Below are 24,186 nucleotides of genomic sequence, written 5' to 3' on the forward strand. Positions count from 1 at the left end.
TATTAATATACCTTCAGATATAGCATTTGGAAATATTTTATCCCATTCTATTAGTAACTTTTAACTCTGTTTACATTGTCTTTGGATATACAATATTTTTTTTATTTTTTAGGGAGTTTGTATACTCTTCTGTTGCCTCTGCCATTGAAATCATATCCAAGAAATCACTGCCAATTTCAGTGTTGTGAGGTTTTATGACCCAGATTTTCTCCTAAAAGTTTATAGTCTTAAGATTTATATTTAGGTCTTTTATCTATTTTGAGTTAATATTTGTATATGGTGTTAGGTAAGGGTCCAACTTTATTCTTTTCCATGTAATTATTATGTTTCAACAATATTTAGTTAAAATATTATTATTTCTACCACCAAATGTTCGTGGAAACCTTGTCAAAAATAACTTGACAATATAGGGAATTATTTAGCTCTAGGCTTTTATTTAACTCCAATGGTCTATATATCTGCCTTTAGAATAGTAGTACACTGTTTCAATTTTTGTAGCTTATATGGTTTGAAATCAGAAAATATATATCTTCTAGCTTTTTTCTTTTTCAAGATCGTTTTGGGTATCTAGAGTCCATATTCCCTATTAGGATAGAGTTTTTTTCTGAAAAATAAATATATAAATATATGATAGTTTCACCTAAAAAAATAGAAAAAAATATTCTCTGGTAAGAAAGAAAGTAAAAAGAAATATTGAAATGTTATCTTTAAGTCATCAAAAGCTTGGTATCAGACAAATGAAACTGTTATGTGAGATTATCATTTTTAATTTTGGATAAATTGCTATAATACTAGATGTCAACCACTAAGCCAAGCATGGGAGGGAGGGATGGGGAGAGAATGGGGTGGGGATCGGGTGGGGGCTGACTGGGCGATGTGTGCATGTATGTCTACAAAAGTTTGTATCCCACTATGATGTATGAATTCAGTGCACCAATAAAAAAAAAAAGTGAACATCTGCAATAAGCAAGACTAAACGGAAGTTGAAAATTAACAGTCCCCGCAAGAATTGTCCAGGAGCTCAGAAGTCACCATGAAAGGAACGTGTTATCTAACTCGAGTTTATTGTTCTTCATTTTCCGCTTTCCCATCATGTTGTGCTTTTCCGCTGCCAGGCAATCTTGATAAATGGAAAATCATTCTGAACTCAAATCTCTTTCCAATAATCACGGAGTAAGTGGCATTGAGCGGGGGCGGTTTCTCCTTTTATCTCCTCCCTTCTTCTCTCCCTTCCTCTCTTCCTTCCCCCTTTCTTCTCCTTCCTTCCTGTCTTCCTCTCCTCATCCCTCCCTCCGTTCCTTTCTTTTTCAGTGTTGTTGACCCAACTCCAGGCCTTGTGCACAATGGGCAAATCCTCTGCCACCAAGCTCCATCCGCAGCCCAGAATTTTGCTTAAAACAAACAAGAACAAAACTCTCTTTGGGCTTGGGCATAGAGTAGGAATAGAAACATCTGTCATACAGACTAACACACAGAGCTGCAAAGCACTCGACTCCATGAAACCACACAAGCAGGTGGGAGGCAGCGGAATCCCTGCGAGCGTCTGCCTCCAAACATAGTTGTTGAGTGCCCAGAGGCCAGGTCTAGGAACACCCCTTTTTAGGAAACAGACCCTCTTCCTGGTCATGAGGACGGATGAGCAAGGAACAAAGGCTCTATGACACCCAATGCGATATATACATATAAAGAAATAAAATAGGGACTTCCGGGAAGATGGTGACGGAGGAAAGCGGGGCTTACGAGCCCCGCTAACAACCAATCTCTATTACCACAAAATCAGCGCCTTTCATAGCCAGAAAACACCATCAGCAGAGAAACAAAAAATGTAATTACAAGGGACGGAGAAAAAGAGGGCTGGAAAAACGAGACACCAGAAAGAAACCAGACCACAGTGCTGCAGCTGGAGCCACGGTGCAGAATGGCATGGGCACCATCTTTTCTTGCAGCACCAGGCTCCAGAGAGGAGGGGGACTCAGAACGGAGCTCAGAACCACAGAGGAGATATGCCGGCCTAATGGCCGAGGACACAGCAGCAGCACCTTATGCTGGCGGCAGCGGCGACTTCACCAGACGGCACCAGACCAATGCACTCAGCAGCCCACCAGGCTCCAGAGAGGAGAAGTGGACAGTGAGCCGAGGTGAGCTGCTGCGGATCAGCCGGGCAGGATTCGGCAGATTTCTCGGCACAGGGAGCATCTAAAGCTCCCAGGGGCTGGGCTCAGCACACGCTGCAGGGACTCAGAGTGGAGGTCAAAACCAGAGAAGAAATATGCCAGCCTCATTGCTGAGGGCGTGGCAGCGGCGCCATATTGCCACCGGCAGCAGCAGCAGCGAATTCACTGAGTCCACTACAGCTACATCTGCGTACTCAACAACAGTGAGCCAAATTGCGGGCCCTGGAGGAGAAATCCCAGTACTGACTCCCAGGGACTTTACCCAGTGGGGGAGTGGCGGTGGCAGAGATATCACACCATAGGAAAACACCCAACCTGGCACGCCCCATGGTCTAAAGCAGCCTCGATTGACTCCCTGGGTCTGAGACTCTGCCATACAACCCAGTAAAGGAGTAGTGGGGTCTGAGATACCACAGAATCGAGATCCAGAGCACCTTAAGTGAAGTCATAGTGACCCAAGGGAAGAACCCAGAGAAGGCACAAACTTCCGAAATCATGGGAAAGAGGAATAACAATGGGGCAATGAATGCCCACAATCCCACAACATCAGAACCCAAAAAAACAGAAATTCAGAGATTTCTAGAAGATCAAATCAGGAAAATAACTGTAGAAATAATAGAGGTGCTTCGAAAAGAACTCAGAGAGAGCCAAAAAGAGATAAAGGATGCAATTAATGAAGTAAAGGCCTCAATTCAAAGCACAAACAACCGATCAGACCACATGGAGAACAGAATCTCACTCTTAGAAGATGATCATTCCAAAAATAAACGCATAGTTTCTAATCTAGGAAAAAATATCCAACAGCAGGAATCTGACATTGGAGAAATATGGGCTCATTTTAAGAGAGCTAACCTAAGAGTAATTGGAATAGAGGAGGGAAAAGAAAGTGAAACCAAAGGGATCAACAATCTCTTCAAGGAAGTAATAGCAGAAAATTTTCCAAACATAGAGCAAGAGGTTGATACACAGGTCCAGGAAACTTATAGAACTCCCTTTAGACAGGATCGGAGAAGAGGATCCCCACGCCACATCATTGTCAAAATGACCAATGTGGAAGCCAAGCAGAGAATCTTAAAGGCAACAAAAACAAAGGGCCAAGTGACATTCAGAGGCAAACCGATTAGAATCACTCCAGACTTCCCAAACCAAGTCATGAGAGCCAGAAGGGCTTGGAGTAACATATTCCAAACTCTGAAAGAAAACAACTTCCAGCCAAAAATTTCCTACCCAGCAAAACTTTCTATCAAAATAGATGGGGAAATAAGAAACTTCCACAACAAACAGAAACTGAAGGAATTTATGTCTTCAAAACCAGCGCTTGAGAAAATACTCAAAGAGATTAACTACAAAGAAGAAATAGGTAACTCACACCAGAACCAGAGAAACAAGAGTTTCCATCCAACAGACAACTAAGATTGGTTATCTGTGGAGATTCATTATTTATGTTAATCTTTTACCTATCTCTAAATTGTATTGTTTGCTTTTATTGTTGCTCATTTTTAGGATATCTAGTTGGAATATTAATATACCTTCAGATATAGCATTTGGAAATATTTTATCCCATTCTATCAGTAACTTTTAACTCTGTTTACATTGTCTTTGGATATACAATATGCTTTTATTTTTTAGGGAGTTTGTTTACCCTTTTGTTGCCTGTGCCATTGAAATCATATCCAAGAAATCACTGCCAATTTCAGTGTTGTGAGGTTTTATGACCCATATTTTCTTCTAAAAGTTTATAGTATTAAGATTAATATTGAGGTCTTTTATATATTTTGAGTTAATATTTGTATATGGTGTTAGGTAAGGGTCCAATTTTATTCTTTTCCATGTAATTATTATTTTTCAACAATATTTAGTCAAAAGATAATTATTTCCTCTACCAAATGTTCATGGAAACCTTGTCAAAAATAACTTGACAATATATGGAAGAATTTAGCTCTAGGCTTTTATTTAACTCCAATGGTTTATATATCTGCCTTTATAACAGTACTACACTGTTTCAATTATTGTAGCTTTATATGGTTTGAAATCAGAAAATATACATCTTCTAGCTTTGTTCTTTTTCGAGATCATTTTGGGTATCTAGAGTCCATATTCCATATTAGGATAGATTTTTTGTGAAAAATAAATAAATAAATAAATGATAGTTTCACCTTAAAAAAGAAAAAGAAAGAAATATTCTCTGGTAAGAAAGAAAGCAAAAAGAAATATTGAAATGTTATCCTTAAGTCATCAAAAGCTTGGTATCAGACAAATGAAACTGTTATGTGAGATTATCAATGTTAATATTGGATAAATTGCTGTAATACTAGATGTCAACCACTAAGCCAAGCATGGGAAGGAGGGATGGGGAGGGAACGGGGTGGGGATCGGGTAGGGGCTAACTGGGCGATGTGTGCATGTATGTCTACAAAAGTATTATTTTTATCCCATTATGATGTATGAATACAGTGCACCAATAAAATAAATTTAAAAAAAGAAATAAAATAGATAAAAATAGCCTTGGAGGCACCATGATGCGTCTGTACACCTGCACTTCATTGCAATCCCCAGACTCCAAACTCAACCAGATCCCAGATGGCATCTCATTGGCTGTGAGCATGACCCTAACTCTAAGCCCCAATATTGGCCACAGCCTGAAATTATGCCTAAAGATGTTCTACTGTGGGCCCAGAATAAGGGTGGGCACCCGGCCATTGGCTGGCCCTGACTGCATCATCCAGAGCGGGTCTTTTTTTCTAGTGGCCACAAAAGCTGCACAAAGCCAGATGAGCTCCTGACCTCTGCACCCCAATCCTACTCCCACACAGCCTCCTGGTCTCAGCATCAGCACCTCCATCCTTTGGGGGGCCTGAATTTAAAACCTAGAATATATCCTACTGGATTGCTCTTTTTCTTCATGTTTCAGTAGATCCTGCAGGACTTACCTTCAGAAGATACCCAGATTGCAATCACTTCTCGCCACCCACACCCGGCCACGCTGCTCCTGGGCACTGTGGTCTTTTCTGGGCCTGTGGGACTCTCCATGCAACCTCCCTCGACCCCCCAAGTCCATTTTCCAGCCAAGAGCTAGAGGCATCCAGTTAAGATCTAAGCCAGCCAGGGCTGCCCCTCTGATCAAAGGCACCTGGGTGGAGGGCTGTAAAGATCCTCTGTCTGGCCACCTCTCCTACCTCCTGCCTTGCTCCTCTCTGCAGCCACGGGCCTCCTTCCAGAGCCTCCATGCTCTGTGAGGCGTGGTGCTCACCCACCACTCAACTGTCTACTCTCACCGAGGCCCGATTGTTCCACTTTACTCTCAGCCCCTCTCCTGCCTCCCGGCTCCCTCGCCCCTCACCTTGCTTTGGTCTTTCCCAGTGTTCTCTAACATGGCATATATTCTATCCATTACTGAGTGTGCTGCGTGTCTCCCCAGTAGCTCCGTGTCAACAGGGACTTTGCCCATCTTAGTGACTTCTGTTGACTGAGTGTCTACAACAAGGGCCCCGATCTTAGGAAACCTCCAACAGATATTTCTGAATGAAGGGCAATGAGAAAGACGATATGGGTAGTGGTGAGTAAAAAAATAAAATTAAATTAAATTAAGCCTGGTTAGAGGACAGAGAGCGATTGGAGGGCTCTCGTACTGAGGAGGTCAGGAAAGGCCTCCAAGAGGAGGTGCCAGTTCTGCAGAGACCTGAGTGAGAAATGAAGCCGTGTGTGAGGATCACTTCCTGGGGGAGTGTGACTCAGCCCGTGGCCAGAGGGAAGCAGGGAAGGAGGATGGACAGACATCTGCTGAGAGGCTGTGTGTGTATGTGTGTGGGTGGGTGGGTGTGTTGCATCAGAGCATATCTGTAAGCCAGGGCCGGGGCCCCAGGGTGGCTGAAAGCATTAATAATGCTGAAAGCTGGTCAGGAGGCAACCTGACTTACGTTTTAGAAAAAGCACTAGATGCTATGTGGGCCATGGGCTGCGAGGAGACCGCAATGGGGAAGGGAGGCCAGGCAGGGAGCTGCCGCAGCGCAGTGGTCCAGGCCTGAGAGGGCACTGCTGGGGAATAGCACGGTGAAGGGCTCAGCCTAGCATCTGTGAGCGGGAGGACCCAAGCACGGTGAAGGGCTCAGCCTAGCACCCATGAGCGGGAGGACCCAAGCAATGCTGTGGTGAAACACAGTGCTCTGTGTAAGGCACACGGCAAAGAACTCAACGTGTACAGACTTCTGTTGTTAGAATAAAGATAATGATAACACTGAAAACGATCAATAAAGATAGGGCAGGGTAGCCGGGTGTGGTGGCGCACACCTGTAGCCCCGGTACCTGGGAGGCCGAGATTGGAGGATCACAGGTTCTAAGGACAGCCTCAGCAAGTCGTGGGACGCTCATCAATCTAGTGAGATCCTATTTCAAAATAAAAGTAAAATAGGGCTGGGGGTGTAGCTTGGAGGAAGAATGCCCTTGAGTCCCATCCCTAGTATCAAAAAATAAAAATAAATAAGGCTGGGGTATGCTCAGAGGTAGAATGCCCCTGGGTTCAATCTCCAATAAAACACACACACACACACACACACACACACACACACACAAGTTCAGAAAAAGAGACCAGGGCTTTGAAAGAAATAAAATATGGTCAAGCAATAATATAAAAAGGGCTGCGGCTGCGCTAGATTAGGCCCCCCAGGAGGTGGCCTTTGGATGGAGACCTTAACAGCAAACAAACAGAGCCAGCCAGGGGACATCCAGGAGCAGAGTGTTCCTGGCAAGGAGAAATGCGCACATAAAAGTCCTAAGGTAAGAGCAAGTAATAAAAATTAATGAACGGTACTCAGGAAATTTATTAAAATTCAATTGTTGGACTCTGAGCTTTACAATAGATTCTGGTTTCCAAATGGTAAATGGCAGGCCCAGAAGTTAGGATAGCCAGCCAGAGGATGTGCAGATTACACCCAGATATTTGCTCTCAGAAAACCCCATGGAAATTCAACAACGCGAGAGTGTAGTCTGATCACAACAGGACACCGAGGAGATCCGCGCTGTTTTCTTTCTTTCTCTTCCTTTGTAGATCAGACCCAGCCAGCAAAGGTTTGGTCTGGAATTATAAAGTAGAAAAGCAGCTGGCAAATGTGGAAACTTAGTATTAATTGAGGCTTTGAGAGAGAAAGAAGAAATTAGGCTGCTGAAGCAAAGATTAGAAGGATTCTGAAGTGTTTGGTCCTGTTTTATTCTACATTTGCGTGCCTGCTGCCTTGATCCATAAGGGATTCAAGATGGCTGGAGATGGTTTAGGAAACGGATAGCAACCCTGGTGGGATGTGTTCAAATATCTTCATGTCCCCAGATGAGGAATGTTTGGAGCTTGATCAGAATTGTGTATGTTGTCATACTCAATCTGCACATCCATCCATAAAAGAATAGGAAGGGAGTTCTTTAAGCAGTCTCTTTGCAATGTAGTTCATCTCTGAAGTTATGCATGTAATATGACCATATTAGATTATGCAATATGCCATTATATATTGCTCTACCGGCTGGGGATGAATTCAGAGGGAGGCTCTGTCAGCTTGCAAGCTAAGCAGTTACTCCAGCTGATATACTCCCCTTCACCGTACTTAGATTCAGAGCAACCGGGTCACCATTCAAAGAGGAAATATTTACTCCCCGCTCTTCCCCTCTCCTATGCAAGACTTAGCCATGAATTACTCCGTATCCTAAGATGCTACCTTATCTAACAATGCTTCTCCAGATGGAACTTCCAAACCATACTTTTTGGTGTTTAGTCTTCCTTCTGACGTGTCCATCCTCTAAACTTTTTTTCTTTTTAAAAAAGCCTTAGACTATGAAAATGGCAGATATGACTTTCTGAGAAGTCAAAGGAATAAACTGCGATTTTTCATCAGTCCCATGATAGGATTCAAACTCAGCAGTAAGTCTTCCCCGTAAAGTCTCAGCCGAGGGAAGTGCTGTCTCCGGCTGCAGTCAATGACTCTGGGCCATTGGGCAAGGCCAGCCGTGGCTGGACCCGCTCACATCCTCTTTCTCCTTCCTTTTTTTGTATTGGGAATTGAATCCAGGGGCATTTTAACCTCTGAGCAATACCTCCAGCCCTTTTTATATTTTGTCAGTTAGGACCTGAACACTTACAGACTGGGTATTTAATGATATGAAGGAATCTGGCTGTGTTTCAGGTGCACCAATGGTATCGGGGTTATGCTAACTATTAAAAAGGGTCCTTATGTTCTAGAGACAAATTAACAAAATGTTTATGGTTGACATCATGGGCTGTGTAGTTTCAAAGCCCGCTGGGAAAAGGCCGGATTTAATGTGCGCTGACGTTTGAAAAGCTGAGTGAGGACGGTTCATTATACTGTCCTCCCGACCTTCACACAGGGGTGAAGGCTCCTGCAATAAAAAATATTTTAAGCACTTTATGGTGACTTCCTATCCCATTTTGTGTGACTTCTAAAACCCTTCATGACCTCAGCCCCGGCAACTCCATCCCCTGCCCCTTTTCCAGCAGCTCCCTCTGCTCTGGCCCCACTGGCCTTCCCGCGCTTTCCTGAGCCAGCTGCCCCACACGCATCTGCCATGGGGCCTTTGCACTTGTGGTGCCTCTCCCAGACAGTTCTTCCCTCAGATATTCAAGTGGCTTAAGTTAGTTTTATGCCCAAAGGCCACCTCAACAGAGACATTTTCCCTCACCTCCCTACTGAAGAAACAGAGTCCCTGTCACTGTCTACCCTCTATGAAGCCACTATCTGACTCTACATTCTGTATTTGTTTGTCTGTCAGCTGTGGAATAGAAACTCCTTGAAGGCCAAGCCTTGTTCTGTTCTTCGTTGGACCACAGCTCAAGGAATACATAGCATAAATCATTCAGCTGTGGTCTCCTTGTTTGGGTACCAACCTACCAAGAGTTTTCTATAAACAGAGCTCCTAAGATCCTGGTTAGCCTGGTTGTCAAATGATACTTATCAAGTGCAGAGAGCTAAAGAGTCATGATATGAGTCACTAGAGACACGAAAGGAAATGGGGGAGAAACGTCCTTTTGGGGAAGATTCCTTAGGCATCTGTCTCCTGGTTGAAACGATGAGAGAACGTTAATTCCGAAAACATTGAGGACCCAAAAAGAGATCGGAATTGTTTGTCTATGCTTATGATTTCGCCATCCTCAAGTTGAAGAAAATTCTTTATATTTTCCTGAGATTAACTTTTCCTTATCTCATTCAACAACTCTACTGCACGATTCCTACGTGGCAGGTGCTGCGGTTAGGCCCTGGGTGGACAGGGGCATCCTACAGAGCCCGGGGAGGGGTAATTCCGGGCAGGCAGGAAGAAAACAATCCCTATCATCATGTTTGCCAACAAAAATTAATGATTGTGGAAGGTTTATGACATCTACACTCTGATTCAAAATGCTGGCCACTTCATTTACGGTTATTATGCACCTAGAACACATAAAATACATTACCATTTTCTATTCTTCTCAGGACAAGGTGTTTAAATATCTTAGTAACAAGCCAAGAAAACCATTCTGACAACAAATGAGATATTTTCTCAAGACCTAACTGAATAAGAGAATCGCATCACCACCTACTTTCTGCAAACATTGCCGCCGCCGCTGCCACCTGACACTATTATAGACAGATGCTTGGTTAAGTCCAAGGACACACTCTGTTTTGCTCTCTGACAAAAGCTTAATAATTTTTCTATGCTCATTTGAATACAAAGATTCGAATTAAAGAGGCCAAGAAAAATGCCTGGCTCCAGAACTTCAGAATGTTATTTCATGATAATATTGACTATTATATTTCAACAGTGCATGATATATACACTAGGATTATTAGATTAATGACAAATGTAATGGTTAAAAAAAAACAGTGGGGTGAGGAGAGGGAAGAAAAGCCAGAGTGAATCTGCTGCACTTGTTAGCTGGGTATTTGGCATTCTTAGCAAGTTTCCTCCCGGGAAGCCAGATTAACAGATGACAAGGGAAAATATAAACTGCATTATCATCTTCAAGTGCCAATATACACGGGGGCTGAACGCCAACTGAAAGGCGACCAGCTTATTAAGTGTGGCAGCTGCAATTTCCATATCTCACCCTCCCTGGTGAGGAGGGCAAAGGAGAATGGCGAGGCCCAGATCGGCGGGGGAAGGAGGGAAAGATACGCCGCTCTCGGGCTGTCAATTCGGCCAACTCAAGACACATTGACACTTCACGAAATGATTGACTTTTTCCTAAAATAAATCTGGCTCTAGTTCCTTCTCAGCTGCATTCTGGAAGACAGCATGCCTCCCCCAGCCAGCCGTTCTGTGCACAGCCCCGTCGTCAGCCTTCCAGCAGCGAGGGGCATGGCGATGGGAACCGAGGCCACAGCCGTCTGAGCCAGCCGGCAAAGGAGAAAACAACTCTGTCTAGAAAAATGAGTTCTCTCCCAACACAAAACCTTAAGGTATCCGGGATGGGGAAGTTAAGTTTCCCGTGGCTAACCGTTGGTCTCACGATGACGCCACATACATGCGCTAGCCTCTGATTATGTTCAGATATCTAAAAAGAAAACCAACAGTATCCCAACATTTAATTTAGTTTGTTTAAAATTATATATGTCCCAATAGATATGCAATGGTGGGTGAATGGAAGTGTCTCAGAGAATATGAGAGCTGGGAGTAAGACGGACAACCACCAAATCTGGACAAGTATGTTGATCATCAGTGACAATATTGGTATTTCACGTTTATAAAGTAAATGCCAACATATGTTAAATACATTTCAACTCTTATTTGCTGTACAGATAAGCAATACAAGCAATAATACAATCTCTTAGATAAGCAATATAAGCAATAATACAATCTTTTTTTTGTTAGTTTTTGATTATAGAAATTTAAAAACGTACACAAAGAACAACAGAATAACATAAAAACCCAATGGACTCATCACCCAGACTCAACAATTACTAACATTCTGTCACTCTAGTTCCATCTGTACCTATTACCCACTCCCTGCCCTGTTATCATATAGGTTTTGCAGGGTAAATTTATAAATGCATTGCAAAGCACAAATATGAAATGTCCAGTTGTGACAAATGGAGTCAGCATGCAGTCTGCCTGCCTATCGCACGACAGAACATTCCCTCTCCTAGACAAGTCCCTTTCTCAGCCCGACAACCTGTAGGTAGAAGACCACCTACCCAACACAAGACCGGTTTTCTCCAGTGCAGAAAAAAAGCTAAGGAAGCCAACTCCTCAAATTTAGCACGCTTTGTATCTCAAGCCACGCGAAGGCATCTAACCAGCTTCCTATGGAAGTGACAGGGTGGGAATCTAACACCTGAACTAAAGCCAGGTATGGTTTTCTTCACAGATAATATTCCAACAGAGAGGGTCCAGAAACAAACGAGGAACTCAGCAATACATAACAAATAGCCCTACATCTGGAGTTATTTAATTTATTTCAGTAGTCCTCAAACAAAAGTAGTACTAAAAGTAGTTCCCAGCTCCATAAATACAACCTAAGAAATAAATAGGAACACTAAAAGGCAGCAAAATATTAACAACAGAATTATTATTATCACTATTATCACTGTACTGGGGGCTGAACCCAGGGGTGTTCTACCTCTGAGCTACACCCCAGCCCCATTTCATTTTTGTTTTTGAAACAGTGTCCCACTAAGTTGCTGAGGGCCTCGCTACATTGCTGAGGCTGGGCTTAAACCTATGACCCTCCTGTCTCAGACTCCCAAGTACTGAGATTACAGGTGTGCGTCACCACGCCTGGCTATCAGAATTATTATAATGGACTTTTCAACCACTCTCTAGAGCTATCACCAGCTTGACAAAGCAAACAAAATTCTCTTTCACCACTTCCAGAAAGGCAGTAACCATCCTATTAGTACCGGGAATGCTGGTAATGACATTAACAGCAGCTCGTCAGCACCAGTGGCGGGGAAGCAGGGACCCAGAGCGAGTTCGGTCTCACTCCGCCATGTCCTACTGAATCCAACCACATGGCACCACACAGACAGCATGCATCTGAAATATTATAGACATTTAACCGGACATGTATTATGCCCGGTAAAGCTTGCCTTCCATCCTGGTTCCTTCAGTCATGCTGGTAAAAACCCTTTCCTTTTCCCTGCTAAGACTCTTAAAGAAGGAAACTGGACCAATGACTCTGCCCCGGGGGAGACGGGCTGCGAGGAGCCCTGCCCCTCAGCCCTGCTTACCTGCCCCTTCCTCTAGGAGCAGTCAGAGTTTCTAAGTCTAAGAGAGGCTGCTGCAGCGACAGCTGGTGCTGAGGGCGAACGGCCTCCTCCCGGTGTCTGCAGGCCCTTCCTCGCCTGCCTGTGGGCCGACGGGAGGTAGTGGTCCACGCAGCCTCTGCTTTCAGCTCGAGCTTCTCTGCTTGTGTTTGGGTGGGACCATCAAGTAGGTCCAAGGACTAGTTACTGGGGAGCAGAAGACCCCGTGGGAGCCTCAGGTCCTGGCCACATTCTTCGCATGTGGCTGATGATATGAACGATATTTGGGTCTTGTGTCTCTTTCTCAAACTACTTAGAATCTGGACAGTGAGCTCTAATTAACGAAGGTTCCTAACTCCCATGAAGGCACAATCTTTATCCTTTGTTTCAGCTCATTGCATCTGGACTACTCCTGTTTCTTTTTGGGGTCCTGCTAACTGTAGAGTGAAGTATAAAGATGCTGGGATAGGAGATGTGGGACGGATGGCCAACAGGATTTACCTTCCTTGCCCCCTGGAGAGTCACAGCTTGCATAAGCCCTCAGTTGTGTTTAACAATCCCTTCCTTGTTCTCAGGGGTACACCAGCCCTCCTCTCCCCATCTCCCTCACAGCTCACATAAACCCTCAGTATAAACCCCTCATTCCCAGGGCTATACCACCCTCTGCTCACCCATCTTTTTTATGCCTCTCCCTCACCACAACCATCAAGTGTCAACACCCATACCACCACCCAGTACCAACACCACCCACAGTTCAAAGTGGATTGTCCCCCAAGAGCTCCTGTCTTGGTCTTCAGTGTGGCTGTGTTGGAACTCTGGGGTGGGCCTTTAAAAGGCGGAGCCTCGTGGGAGGTCTCTGCTGACCCTGCACCAGCACAGGCTCCAGGTGCACTCCGTGGCTAGCTTTGAGGATGCTCTTACATAGCACCATCTGCCATGAGGTAACTCGGCTAAGGGGCCCTTACCAGAACCAAAGCCATGCTGTTTAGAATTTAGCCTCTAAAACTTGAGCTAAATAAGCCTTTTTTTCTTCCTAAGTCCCCATCCTCAGGCATACCATTATAGATACAAACAAACCCAGACAAATACAGTGACCATCAATGATAAAAATACCACCACCAACATCAACAACTCACCAAATACCCCTGTCACCACCACCAGTACCCACCGAGAGCAACACCAGTTCCACCAACGTCACCGCTAACAACGGCACTAATAACCCCACACCACCACCTCCGAGAGTGTTTAAATGGATTTGCAAACTGCTGGCAAGGATTCGCCTGAGTTCTCATCAGCGCTGCCGTTACCTTGTTCTCCTCGGGAGTGAAGAGGATGCGGAAGATGGAGGGCACCCCGGGGGCTACTTTGTGCCCGATATCTTTGGGGCTGATGACTTTAAAGTAAGGCGAACTTTCCTCGACAATTTTCACCATCCGTGGGATCTGCAGAAAAGACACACACAATGACGAGACTGTACAAGTGAAAAAGCAGGAAGGAAAAGCACGCATTCTGGAGTTACACACAGACAGAAATTCATCCACGGTCCACTAGACATGTGACCTCGGTCAGGCCTCAACTCCCAATTCCTTAACCACAAAAAGAGATGACAGCGCCTACCTTTATCCCAATGCTTCACATAAAGCCCTCTATTTTTTTATTTTTATTATTTGTTTTCTTATTATATTTACTTATTTTAATTTATTTTGGTACTGAGGATTGAACCCAGGGGTATTCTATCTCTGAGCTACACCCCCAGCCCTTTTTAAAATTTTTTGAAACAGGGTCTCACTAAGTTGCTGATTATCTAAGTTGTTGAGGCTGGCCTTGAAGCTACAATCCCCTTGTCTCAGTTTCTCAAGTGCTGGGATGGCGGGTACCACTGTGCCCAGCTCAGTTGATGCTTTTTAATCTTATTTCTTTGTTTGGTCTACCTGGCTCAGCGCTACAAATCTCTAAAAGCAATAAAAGAAAGGCAACTTTAAGGAGAATGGAGTAGTCAAGGGTGAAGGTTCTACAGATACAAAAAAAGGACAGAAAAAAGTTAAATACACAAAGTTAACTCATTAAGGATGACCTAAGTTGGGCATGGTGGCATATGCCTACAATCCCAGTACTTGGGAGGCAGAGGCAGGCGGATCACAAATTTGAGACCAGCCTCAGCAACTTAGTGAGAGTCTCAGGAACCTAATGAGATCCTGCTTCAAAACAAAAATTAGAAAATAAATTTAAAAGGGGGTTGGTGGTGTAACTTGGAGGTAAAATGCTCCTGGGTTCAATCTCCAGTGCCACAAAAAAAAAGAAGAAAAAATGGCAACCTAAAAGTTTCAAGTGAAAAATAAGGAGAAAAGAACTCTGATGACCTCCCTATGCTATGATCCAGGTGTGGAAGGAAAGGAGAAATGGTAAGAGACTCCAATTTTAAAACCAGTGAGTGTGGGATCAGGAAGACATGTGTGCCCACCTGACAGGGACAGAGGTGTTGCTGGTCATGGACATGCAGCAGCCTTTGTGTCATGCTGGATGACACCGGCTACGTGATCTGAGAGTGTGTTCAGCAAAAGTATAATTGCTTACTAAAGACCAGAAAGGGAATCAGCAAAAATATTACTGATGGCCGGGTGTGGTGGCGCACGCTTGTAATCCCCACGCTTGGGAGGCAGAGACAGGAGGATCACAGTTCACGGACAGACTCAGCTACTTAGTAAGGCCCTTTGCAACTCAGTGAGACCCTGTTTCAAAATAAAGAATAAAAAATAAGCCTGGGAGCTGGGTGTGGTGGCGCACGCTTGTAATCCCCGCGCTTGGGAGGCAGAGACAGGAGGATCGCGCAGGTTCAAAGCCAGCCGGGCGCGCTGGCTTAGGAGACCCTGTTTCCAAATAAAAATGTAAAAATAGGTCTGGGAGTGTAGCCCGGAGGTAGAAGGGCTTCCAGGAACCCCAGTACCACCAAAAAAAAAAAATAAGCCTGGGGATGTAGCTTGGAGGTAGAATCCCAGTGCTGCAGAATAATAATAATTATTATTATTAAGAAGAAGGAGAAGGAGAAGGAGGAGGAGGAGGAGAAGAAGAAGAAGAAGAAGGAGGAGGAGGAGGAGGAGGAGGAAGAGGAGGAGGAGGAGGAGGACGACGACGACTGGTTTAGTGCTGACTGAGGAAAAAGCACCCAGCTGAATATACTATCTCACCTAATATTCAAAACATCCAGGGAAATGGGCACTGTTATTGTCCCCTGGACTTGGAGAAGAGAGGTGACTTGCCCAAAGTGTCCAGCTAGAGACATGGGTTAGTCCGGCTCTGGCTGAGTCTGGGCACTTCTACCTCTGCCCCAAGCAGGATGGTGTTGTGGCTTCTGAGTCTCTGTGGCTCACTCTCCCCCAGTGTATATATGTAAGAGACAAATAAATACTGTCCAAATAGGTTCTAGATATTTTTTATGCTCTGTGCAAGTGAGAAAGCAAATAAAGGGTGAATGGGGCACATTTCTCTGCGCTCAAAATGGCTCCCTGGCTTCTTTGTGAGACCAGGAGCTGAGGAAGTGGAGAGGCAGGCTCGGGTCAGCCTCTCCCTGCGAGGGCGTTGCTGTGGTGTTGCCAGAGCAGGCTCGCCAGCTGGAGCAAGCTGTGTGCTTGTTGGTAGCTGGACTTCCCATGTGGGCACCCTCTTTCTACACAGCCCACACTGTGGCCACAAGTCACCCAGAGGTGGCGGGTTATCCATGGGAACTGAGTGCCATGTGGGCAGACAAAGGGTAAGGGAAAAAATGTCCCTTACCCTTGTCTCGCTCCTATCCACCCACTGACAATCACTTCTTGCCAGGACAGATTTCCCAAAGGACCCTCTGGACTAGCTCCTCTCCATTGTGTGTGTGTGTGTGTGTGTGTGTGTGTGTGTGTGTGTGTGTGTGTGTGTGTGTTTGGGGATTGAACCTAGGAGCATTCTGCTTCTAAGCTATACCCCCAGCCCTTTTTTATTTTTGTTTCAAGGTTTTTAGAGTCTCGCTTCACTGCTGAGGCTGTCCTGGAACCTGTGATGCTCCTGTATCAGCCTCCCAAGTGTTGGGATTACGGGTATGTGCCACCATGTCTGGCTTTCCTCTCCATCTTTAGTAGCCTGGGAATGTCTGAGAAAGACTTACAGGGTAACAAAGGGAAGTGAGAATTCAAGGTGAGGAACTGAATTGTGGTTGGCAGCCCTATACAAGAAGAAACGCCTGGTGTCTAGGGAACGTCCCTCCCCGTGAGGTCTAGGGACATAACCCCGCGCAGCTCCGATTCTTCTCCATCTCTTTGTCTACTCTTTCAGTTTCTGTCCCCTGAGCTCCTCTTGCTAACAACACTGCAGCAATGAACTAAATATACCATTTTCTCCAGAGTCTGACTTGCCGTCACTAAATCACCCTATTGATCTCTGCCAGGCGTCGCTGATTCCTGTAATGAGTTACTGTACCCAGTGCAACCGCCGGTCTTCCCACTTGCTTTGGATTCCTGCATATGCTTGACTTGTTTTCTCTCTTTTTGATTTTTTTACAGCTCATTTTCTTTGGTCCCCACATCCTCAGGCTCCTGGAAGTGTTCCTACTCGCCTTTACCCCCAAGGCCCAGCATCTCTCGGCGCTTCCCCCACCTGGCTGCTTTTCACACTTAGCCCCGCTTCAAGCCGAACTTCCTCGTTATTCTTTCTCTCATTATTGTCAGATGTCAGGGAAATCCTCAGGCATTTAATGCCTTTTCTTGAAATAAACCCCAATTTATCTCTGAGGGAAAAAGGCATAAAACTAAAGGGGAAAAAAAAATCCTCCATTGCAATCCCAAAGAGGCAAGGTATAAACAGCAAGACAAGCCTTCCACAACTATGTGTAGACAAAAATTGGAGGCTATTCGATATAAAAGGGAAGAGATGGGAAAGGAGCAAAGAGATTCACATTTGTAGGAGAGAAAAGAATTGTTTAGAAGTCTTATTTGCGGTGTGCATGTATGTGCTCATCACTCTGAACTACATTCGGATGTAAGGCTGCGGCGTACCAATCAAGTATACTAAAAAACACAAATGCATTGCAAAATGTAAATATAGATGCTCAATAATTACAATTCATATGAATAGAATCTATACTTTGGACATGGAAAATGGCGGGCAGAGAGCATAAACATTAATGGTGATTGCTCTGTCTTCAACGAAACCCCAGCCCGAACGGTCAGACATGAGACGTGTAAGCCATCCGTCTAATCAGCCCTCTATGCAATGACCAGTTCGTGTACTTCTTGGGAGTTTAACCCTGGGCACTGCGCTGGGAGTGAACGCAGAGCAACGACCAGACAGACATAGCCTTGTATTCATGGAGCCACAGCCAAAGCACATGTTTTCAGACTGTTTTCCTAAGTCTATCAAATTCAAGAGCTTACCTAAGACCCCACAGGATCCCAGGCTACGTAACCCTCTTCCCATTCCTGGGAAAGCTCTCTTACCCAGCGAGGACACTCACTTTGTCATTGTTCCTCAAGACCAGTGGAACTTCATACACTTCGCAGGGAGTGTAGTTCTGGAAGACAATTTCTGAGGGGAAGGGCTGGAATAAAGTCTGATCCAAGTCAACTCCTGAAAACTGCAGTCGAAACAATAAATTATTCATATGGTTAGACGTTGGCAAAAATGACTGGGGGAGACAAGACAATGACAAGGAAATACTACACGGATCTATGGATATTAAATCTAAAAACAGGATCGGGCGTGGTGGTGCATTTCTGTAACCCCAGTATTTGGGAGGCTGAGACAGGAACATGACAGGTTTGTGGCCAGCCTCAGCAACTTAGTGAGACCTCATTTCAAAAAAATAAGATAGGGCTGAAGGTATAGCCCAGAGGTAGAATGCCCCTAGCTTCAATCCCTAGAACCACAAAATAAATAAATAAAAATAAAATAGAGCTGGGGGTATAGTTCAGAGGCAGGACGCCCCTGGGTTCAATCCCCAATACCACAAAAAAAGAAAACTAGTACCAGGGAAATAGTCAAAAGGAGGTAACCACTACAAACATTCATGTTTATAAGTAATGAGGCTATTGTCATCTACTTCATCAGTACACAAGAGAGGAAAACACTGGGGACTCAGTTAACAAAGAAAGTGGACTCCTAACACCACCATCCTGGACTTCCATTTCTAGTAATAGTAAATGAGGTCATTTGAACCAACTCCCACATGAGAACAATGAGGAAACTCTGCATCAGCAAATGCCTGCTTGGAGGAACTGGAAAGCTAATAAGATGGTAAAAAATTACCAGTTACACTCCAGGAGAAAACAGATAAATGGGGGTAGAGTGTAGAAAGTAGACTGGATAAAGGAAAATCGGCTTTTTTCCTCCATGCATTAGAATAGGCAGCTGATTTGAACAGCACCTCAGAACATGTAGCGGGGCCGAGGAAACAAAGGTCAGAATCCCAAGGCTGGTCAAGGGTAGGGACCCTGAAGGACTTTCCCCTCCTTGACCCATGAAGGGATGTGCCATAGGACCGAGATGAACTATGGCTTCTCAGTCCTTGAGTGTGAATGATGGAGGTGATTCTGGATTGGCGGTGCTTACACAAGTCTGGCAAAAACAAAAGTATCCCCTCTGAAAGAAGAGAATATCATCGCAGGGCGCAAGTAATTTCTTCCCAATTATGAAACTTTACAACTTCCAAAAAAACATGTTTTAGAACCACAAAAGTACAAATTACAAAATAACTAGGAATATAAGGAAGTAACATGTCACAAAAGAAAATCAGCAGAAACAAGAGACAGAAGGAACGGTGACATGATTCACGCTTACTTTATACAAGGAAATAAAATGCAAGATGGAGAATTCTGGCAAAGAACTGAACATGATAAAAAAGAAATTAGACATAAATCCTATAGCTTATAACAACTGAAATTGATAATGTGATGTGTTTAGTAGTAGATTAGCCAAAATGGAAGCAAGAACGACTGAACTGGGAGATAGGTTAGAAAATGATTCAGAATGAAGGAGAATGGTTGAAATTGTAGAAAACACAGAAGAGAAGGTAAAATGTGTAGATGATGCAGTCCAAAGAAGGAAATAGGTACAGCTGGAGTCCAGGAAGAAGAGAATAAGGAAAAAGCAATATTTATAAAAATAATGGCAGAGAATTCTCTGTAATTGATGAAAGTGCTAAGAGAAAGGTTAAGGGAGCCTTATAAACTCAAGCAAGATTTTTGGAAAGATCCAGTCCTATGAAATTAATTATAAAACTATTGAAACAAAGGCCAAAACACAAGAAGTGGAAGGAGAAAAGAGAATATTTAAGTTGTATGGACCAAAAATGTTGACTTTTCTACATAATTAACACACAAGTCAGAAGACAGGACAGTAATGTCATTTAAATCCTGAGGGGATAGGGGCTGTAGCTCAACAACAGAGTGCCTGCCTAGAATAAATCAGGCCCTGGGTTCTATTCTCAGCACTGCAGAACAAACCAACGAAAAGAGTACATAAATCCTGAAAACAAAACAAAACAAAACTCTGTAACATATTAATGTATATCCTAGAAAATTCACTTCAAAAATGCAGTTCAAATAGATATTTTTCAGAGAGAGAAAAATTGCGAACTACTGTCAGCAACTTATAAAGGAAATACAAAGTGGTACTTTTTATTAAGAAGGGAATTTATCTCAGAAGCTCAGAGACCGAAGAAGAACCTCATTAGAAGGATAAACATGTAGCTAATTTAAATAAATCTTGATCATACAAAACAACAACAACAACAACAACTTGCTTACTAATGAGATAAATGCACAGTTGGGCACTGCAAAACAAAAGCATGTTGGACACAGCCCTTTCTTTTCCTGTTTTATTTTGATTTTCATAAGGTACTTTATTTTTTAAGAAAAAGCACTGAGCAGCCAACTTTGTAACATTGCATAGTCAAAGGGAATATGCATGACCTACTGTCAACACTATGATTCATCTCAAGCCAGTGGTTTCTCGAGTATCCAACAGGTATTGATTATTATTGTGTTTCCATGGAAATTTTAAAATATCTCATGACAAAAAATAAGAAATCAGATGCTTTCCCCAATATGTGAAAGCTAAGGAGAAATGGGTCATAGGAGGAACTCTAGATGAAAAAGGAAATCCTATAGAGGAGCAAACAAGACAACCTAAATGAGGGGATAGGGGGCGGGGGAGAAGGAAATTCTCTAAAACACGCAACGTACATAAACATATCGAAGTCAACCACTAAGCCAAGCAAGGGAAGGAGGGATAGGAGGGAATGGGTTGGGAAGTGGGTAGGGGTTAAATCGGTGATGTGTACATGTATGTACACACAAGATTTTTTTTTACCCCAATAGGATGTATGAATATAACGCACCAATAAAAAATTAAAAATAAAAAAATAAAATATCTCATGACTCTCCATGATTCCATAGTACCTTGAGGCATCTTGGCACACTGGAAACTGCAGATACATTCATCTTTATAATTTAGGAAAAAAACAGCAAAATTAACTCATAGAAAGGAAAAAATGGATATAACAAAAACAACCATGAAAGCTAATGGAACAAAAGTAACTATAGTAGAGAATCAACAAAGAAAAATGTGGATCTTTAAAAAGACTAAAAGTTGGGTGTGATGGTACAGGTTTGTAATCCCAGTAATTGGGAGGCTGAGATAGGAGGATTGCCAGCCTCAGCTACTTAGTGAGGCCCTCTGCAACTTAGTGACACCCTATTTCAAAATCAAGAATAAAAAATAGGGCTGGGAGTATAACTCGGAGGTAGAATGCCCCTGGATTCACTCCCTGGTGCCGCAAAATGAATGAATGAATGAATGAGTGAATAAATTAATTATAAATATAAAAAACTAATAAAGTCAACAAAATACCTGATGACTTTGACAAGAAAATAAGACAGAAGGTACAAAGAAGAAATATAAAGAATGAAAATGGAAACATGATTCAGAACCTGAACTCAATAAAAAAAATTAATAAGTATATACTATGTCAATAAATGTGAAATAGAGAAGAGGTACAAATTCTTAGAAAAATAAAATAAAAATTTATCAAAGCTGGCACAAGAAGGAATAGAAAATCCATATAGTTTTATAACTATTAGAAAAATTCAATCTGTAAAAAAAAAAGCCATTTCCAGAGAAAATTCCAAACCCAGATACTTTTATAGGCAAATTCTATCAAACATTAAAGAAGCAACTCAAGTATTATAGAAATTGTCCTAAAAAATAAAAGGAAAGCCAGGCATGGTGGTGCAAGCTTGTAATCCCAGCACTTGGGAGGATGAGACAGTTTCTTGGTCAGCCTCAGTTACTTAGTGTTAGGGTTGGCGGTATAGCTCAGAGGTAGACTGCCCCTGGGTTCCATCACCAGTACCACAATAAATAAATAAATAAACAAACAAACAAATAAAATGTCTCCCAATTCAGTTTATAATGTTAATAACCTCCTTTAAATACCTGAAAAAGAAAGGAAAGGAAAACTATAAGCCAATCTCACTTAAGCACCACAGAGACAAGTAAATAAATGAATGTAAGGAAGAAAACATTAGCAAACTGAAAACATCAGTACAAATAAGGTTAACATATCATGACCAAGGTGGAATTATCTCATAAATTTAAGGGTTTTAGATATTATAAATAAAAAAGAAACAAAGCTGTAATTTTTCTCCAGAAGAAATAAAGAATATTTAAGAATTTTTTTTGTGTGTGTGGTACTGGGGTTCCTGAAATCCTTCTACCTCTGGGCTACACTCCCAGGCCTATTTTTTTTAATATTTTTATTTGGAAACAGTGTCTCTTAAGCCAGTGCGGCTGGCTTCAATCCTCCTGTCCCCACCTCCCAAGCGCGGGGATTACAAGCGTGCGCCACCATGTCTGGCAATGTTTAGAAATTTTAAAATAGCTCACAAATATACTATTGAAATCAATGTTATTTATCAAGGTCATTGAGTATGATATTCACATGAAGAAAATCACTTTTATTTCTATGTACATTTAGGAAATGAAATTTATAAACAGTACTACTTAAAATAGCACATAAGAAAAAATCCAATTAAGAATGTACAAGAATTTATACAAGCTTTCCATGAAGATGGCCAAGGGAAGCAATACATGCCAGTCCTGTTGACACGTAATTTCCATTGCCTTAAAAACAGAATTCTACAAAAGCCAGAAAATACCATAACTAGAAAAATAACATGATAAGTACACGGCTACAGAAAAAAAAAAAAAAAGAGGTTAGAAGACCAATCAAAGAGCAGAAAGAAACCCGCCTGCCTGTGGCCTCGGGCATTACAGTGGCGCCATCTTGCCTTACTGCATCTGACTCCAGAGACAAACAGGAAAACAGCCGAGGACCTGAAGTAAACAGCTATAGATCATCAGAATTGTAAGTCATCAGTTCCTCCTGTGCAAACACCAGCTACAACTTACAGCAGTGGCAGCTGAGCTCACTACACTCTCCAGAGATCCAGGCCAGTGCTCAACAACACCATAAGTGAAGCCGTGGTCCCAATGGGAGAATGCCCAGCACGGCACACCCAAGGACTCATGCAGCCACGATAAACTCCCTGGGTCTGAAACTTTGTGGTTCAACCCAGAGAAGGTAGGAATAGCCTGCTGCTGAACATAGTAGAGGCTCAGACAAACTCAGGTTATGTATCAGTGGAAAGTGTGAGGGGATACCTACACTTAACACTAGATCCAACTGTAGGATCTCTGGGATCACCACAGACCACCCAATCATGAACAGGAAGAAGTCAGACCAGCCCAGCCCTAACTGTGGAAAACAGAGACTCATACATTGAGTTTGGTCTCTGAGGCATACATCACCTGCAGAGGCAGGGAGAGACTGAGCCCCCACATCTGTGGAAGCATGGAGGTGACCTGCACTTAACACTAGATCCAGCCCCATTGATACGGGCCAACTGCATAGACTGAGAAAGACTCAGAGAACCAGGCTTGTAGCAGGAAAGGTGCCGGTGGCACTCAATGTCTGCAAAGAGAGACTGCAGAGGTCCAGTCTACAGAATATTTATTTTTGTCAAGTTGCATTAATGTATTGTTGGTGTTGTTTTGGTTTATTATTCTTGTGGGCATGTGTGTGTGTGTGTGTGTGTGTGTGTGTGTGTGTGTGCATGCCTGTTTGTTTAATCTCTTCCCAACCTCTCTCCCAAGCTTCTTCCCTGTACATACCTACTCTCTTCTATCCCTTTTCTTTCTTTTTTCTCTTTTTTTCTCTTCTTTTCTCTTCCTTGTCTTGTATTAAATCCACTTCATATCACGATACCAGAAACTCTACATTGGTTACTAGAACACTACTTACATATTCACTATCTCTAATCTCTACTATATACTACCTTACCAAACTCATACTCTCATTCTATTCAATCTTATCTGAGGCCTTATCCTATTCTTACATTTATGACTTCACTTCCCTCCTCACTCAACCTCCACTATTAAATACAATACAACTTGCCTTTGGATATACCAGCTGACATTTAGAGACTGAAAGAAATCTATCAAAAGCAATAGATACAAACTTCTGAAATCATGAGAAGGAGGAATAGCAAGGAAGCAATGAGCTCCCACAACACCACAATAACAGAACCTGAGAACAAAGAATTGCAGAGATCTCCAGAAGGTCAAATCAGGAATGGAACTGTAGAAATAATACAGAACTTGTGAAAATAATTTAGAGTCTTAAAGAAATGAAGGATGCAATCATTGAAGTGAAGGCATCAATTCAAACTATCAACAATTGATTAGACCACATGGAGAATAGAATCTTACTC

At 43.0% G+C, this 24,186-nt stretch overlaps 1 protein-coding gene across 1 annotated transcript in view; it reads right to left on the reverse strand.

Annotated features, from left to right (window-relative positions):
* The window catches only part of HYDIN (HYDIN axonemal central pair apparatus protein), a gene marked incomplete at both ends in the record, with an annotated part of 366,181 nt that overhangs the window by 335,115 nt on the left and 6,880 nt on the right, over positions 1–24,186 (reverse strand). Inside the window, 2 exons of the mRNA XM_080704134.1 lie at positions 13,699–13,833; positions 17,871–17,990. Coding sequence (XP_080560260.1) covers positions 13,699–13,833; positions 17,871–17,990 — 255 coding nt within the window. The remainder of the gene's footprint in view (positions 1–13,698; positions 13,834–17,870; positions 17,991–24,186) is intronic.

This window comes from Muscardinus avellanarius (assembly GCF_963383645.1).
Source record: "Muscardinus avellanarius genome assembly, chromosome: 10".
In the NCBI taxonomy this organism is placed as follows: Eukaryota; Metazoa; Chordata; class Mammalia; order Rodentia; family Gliridae; genus Muscardinus; species Muscardinus avellanarius.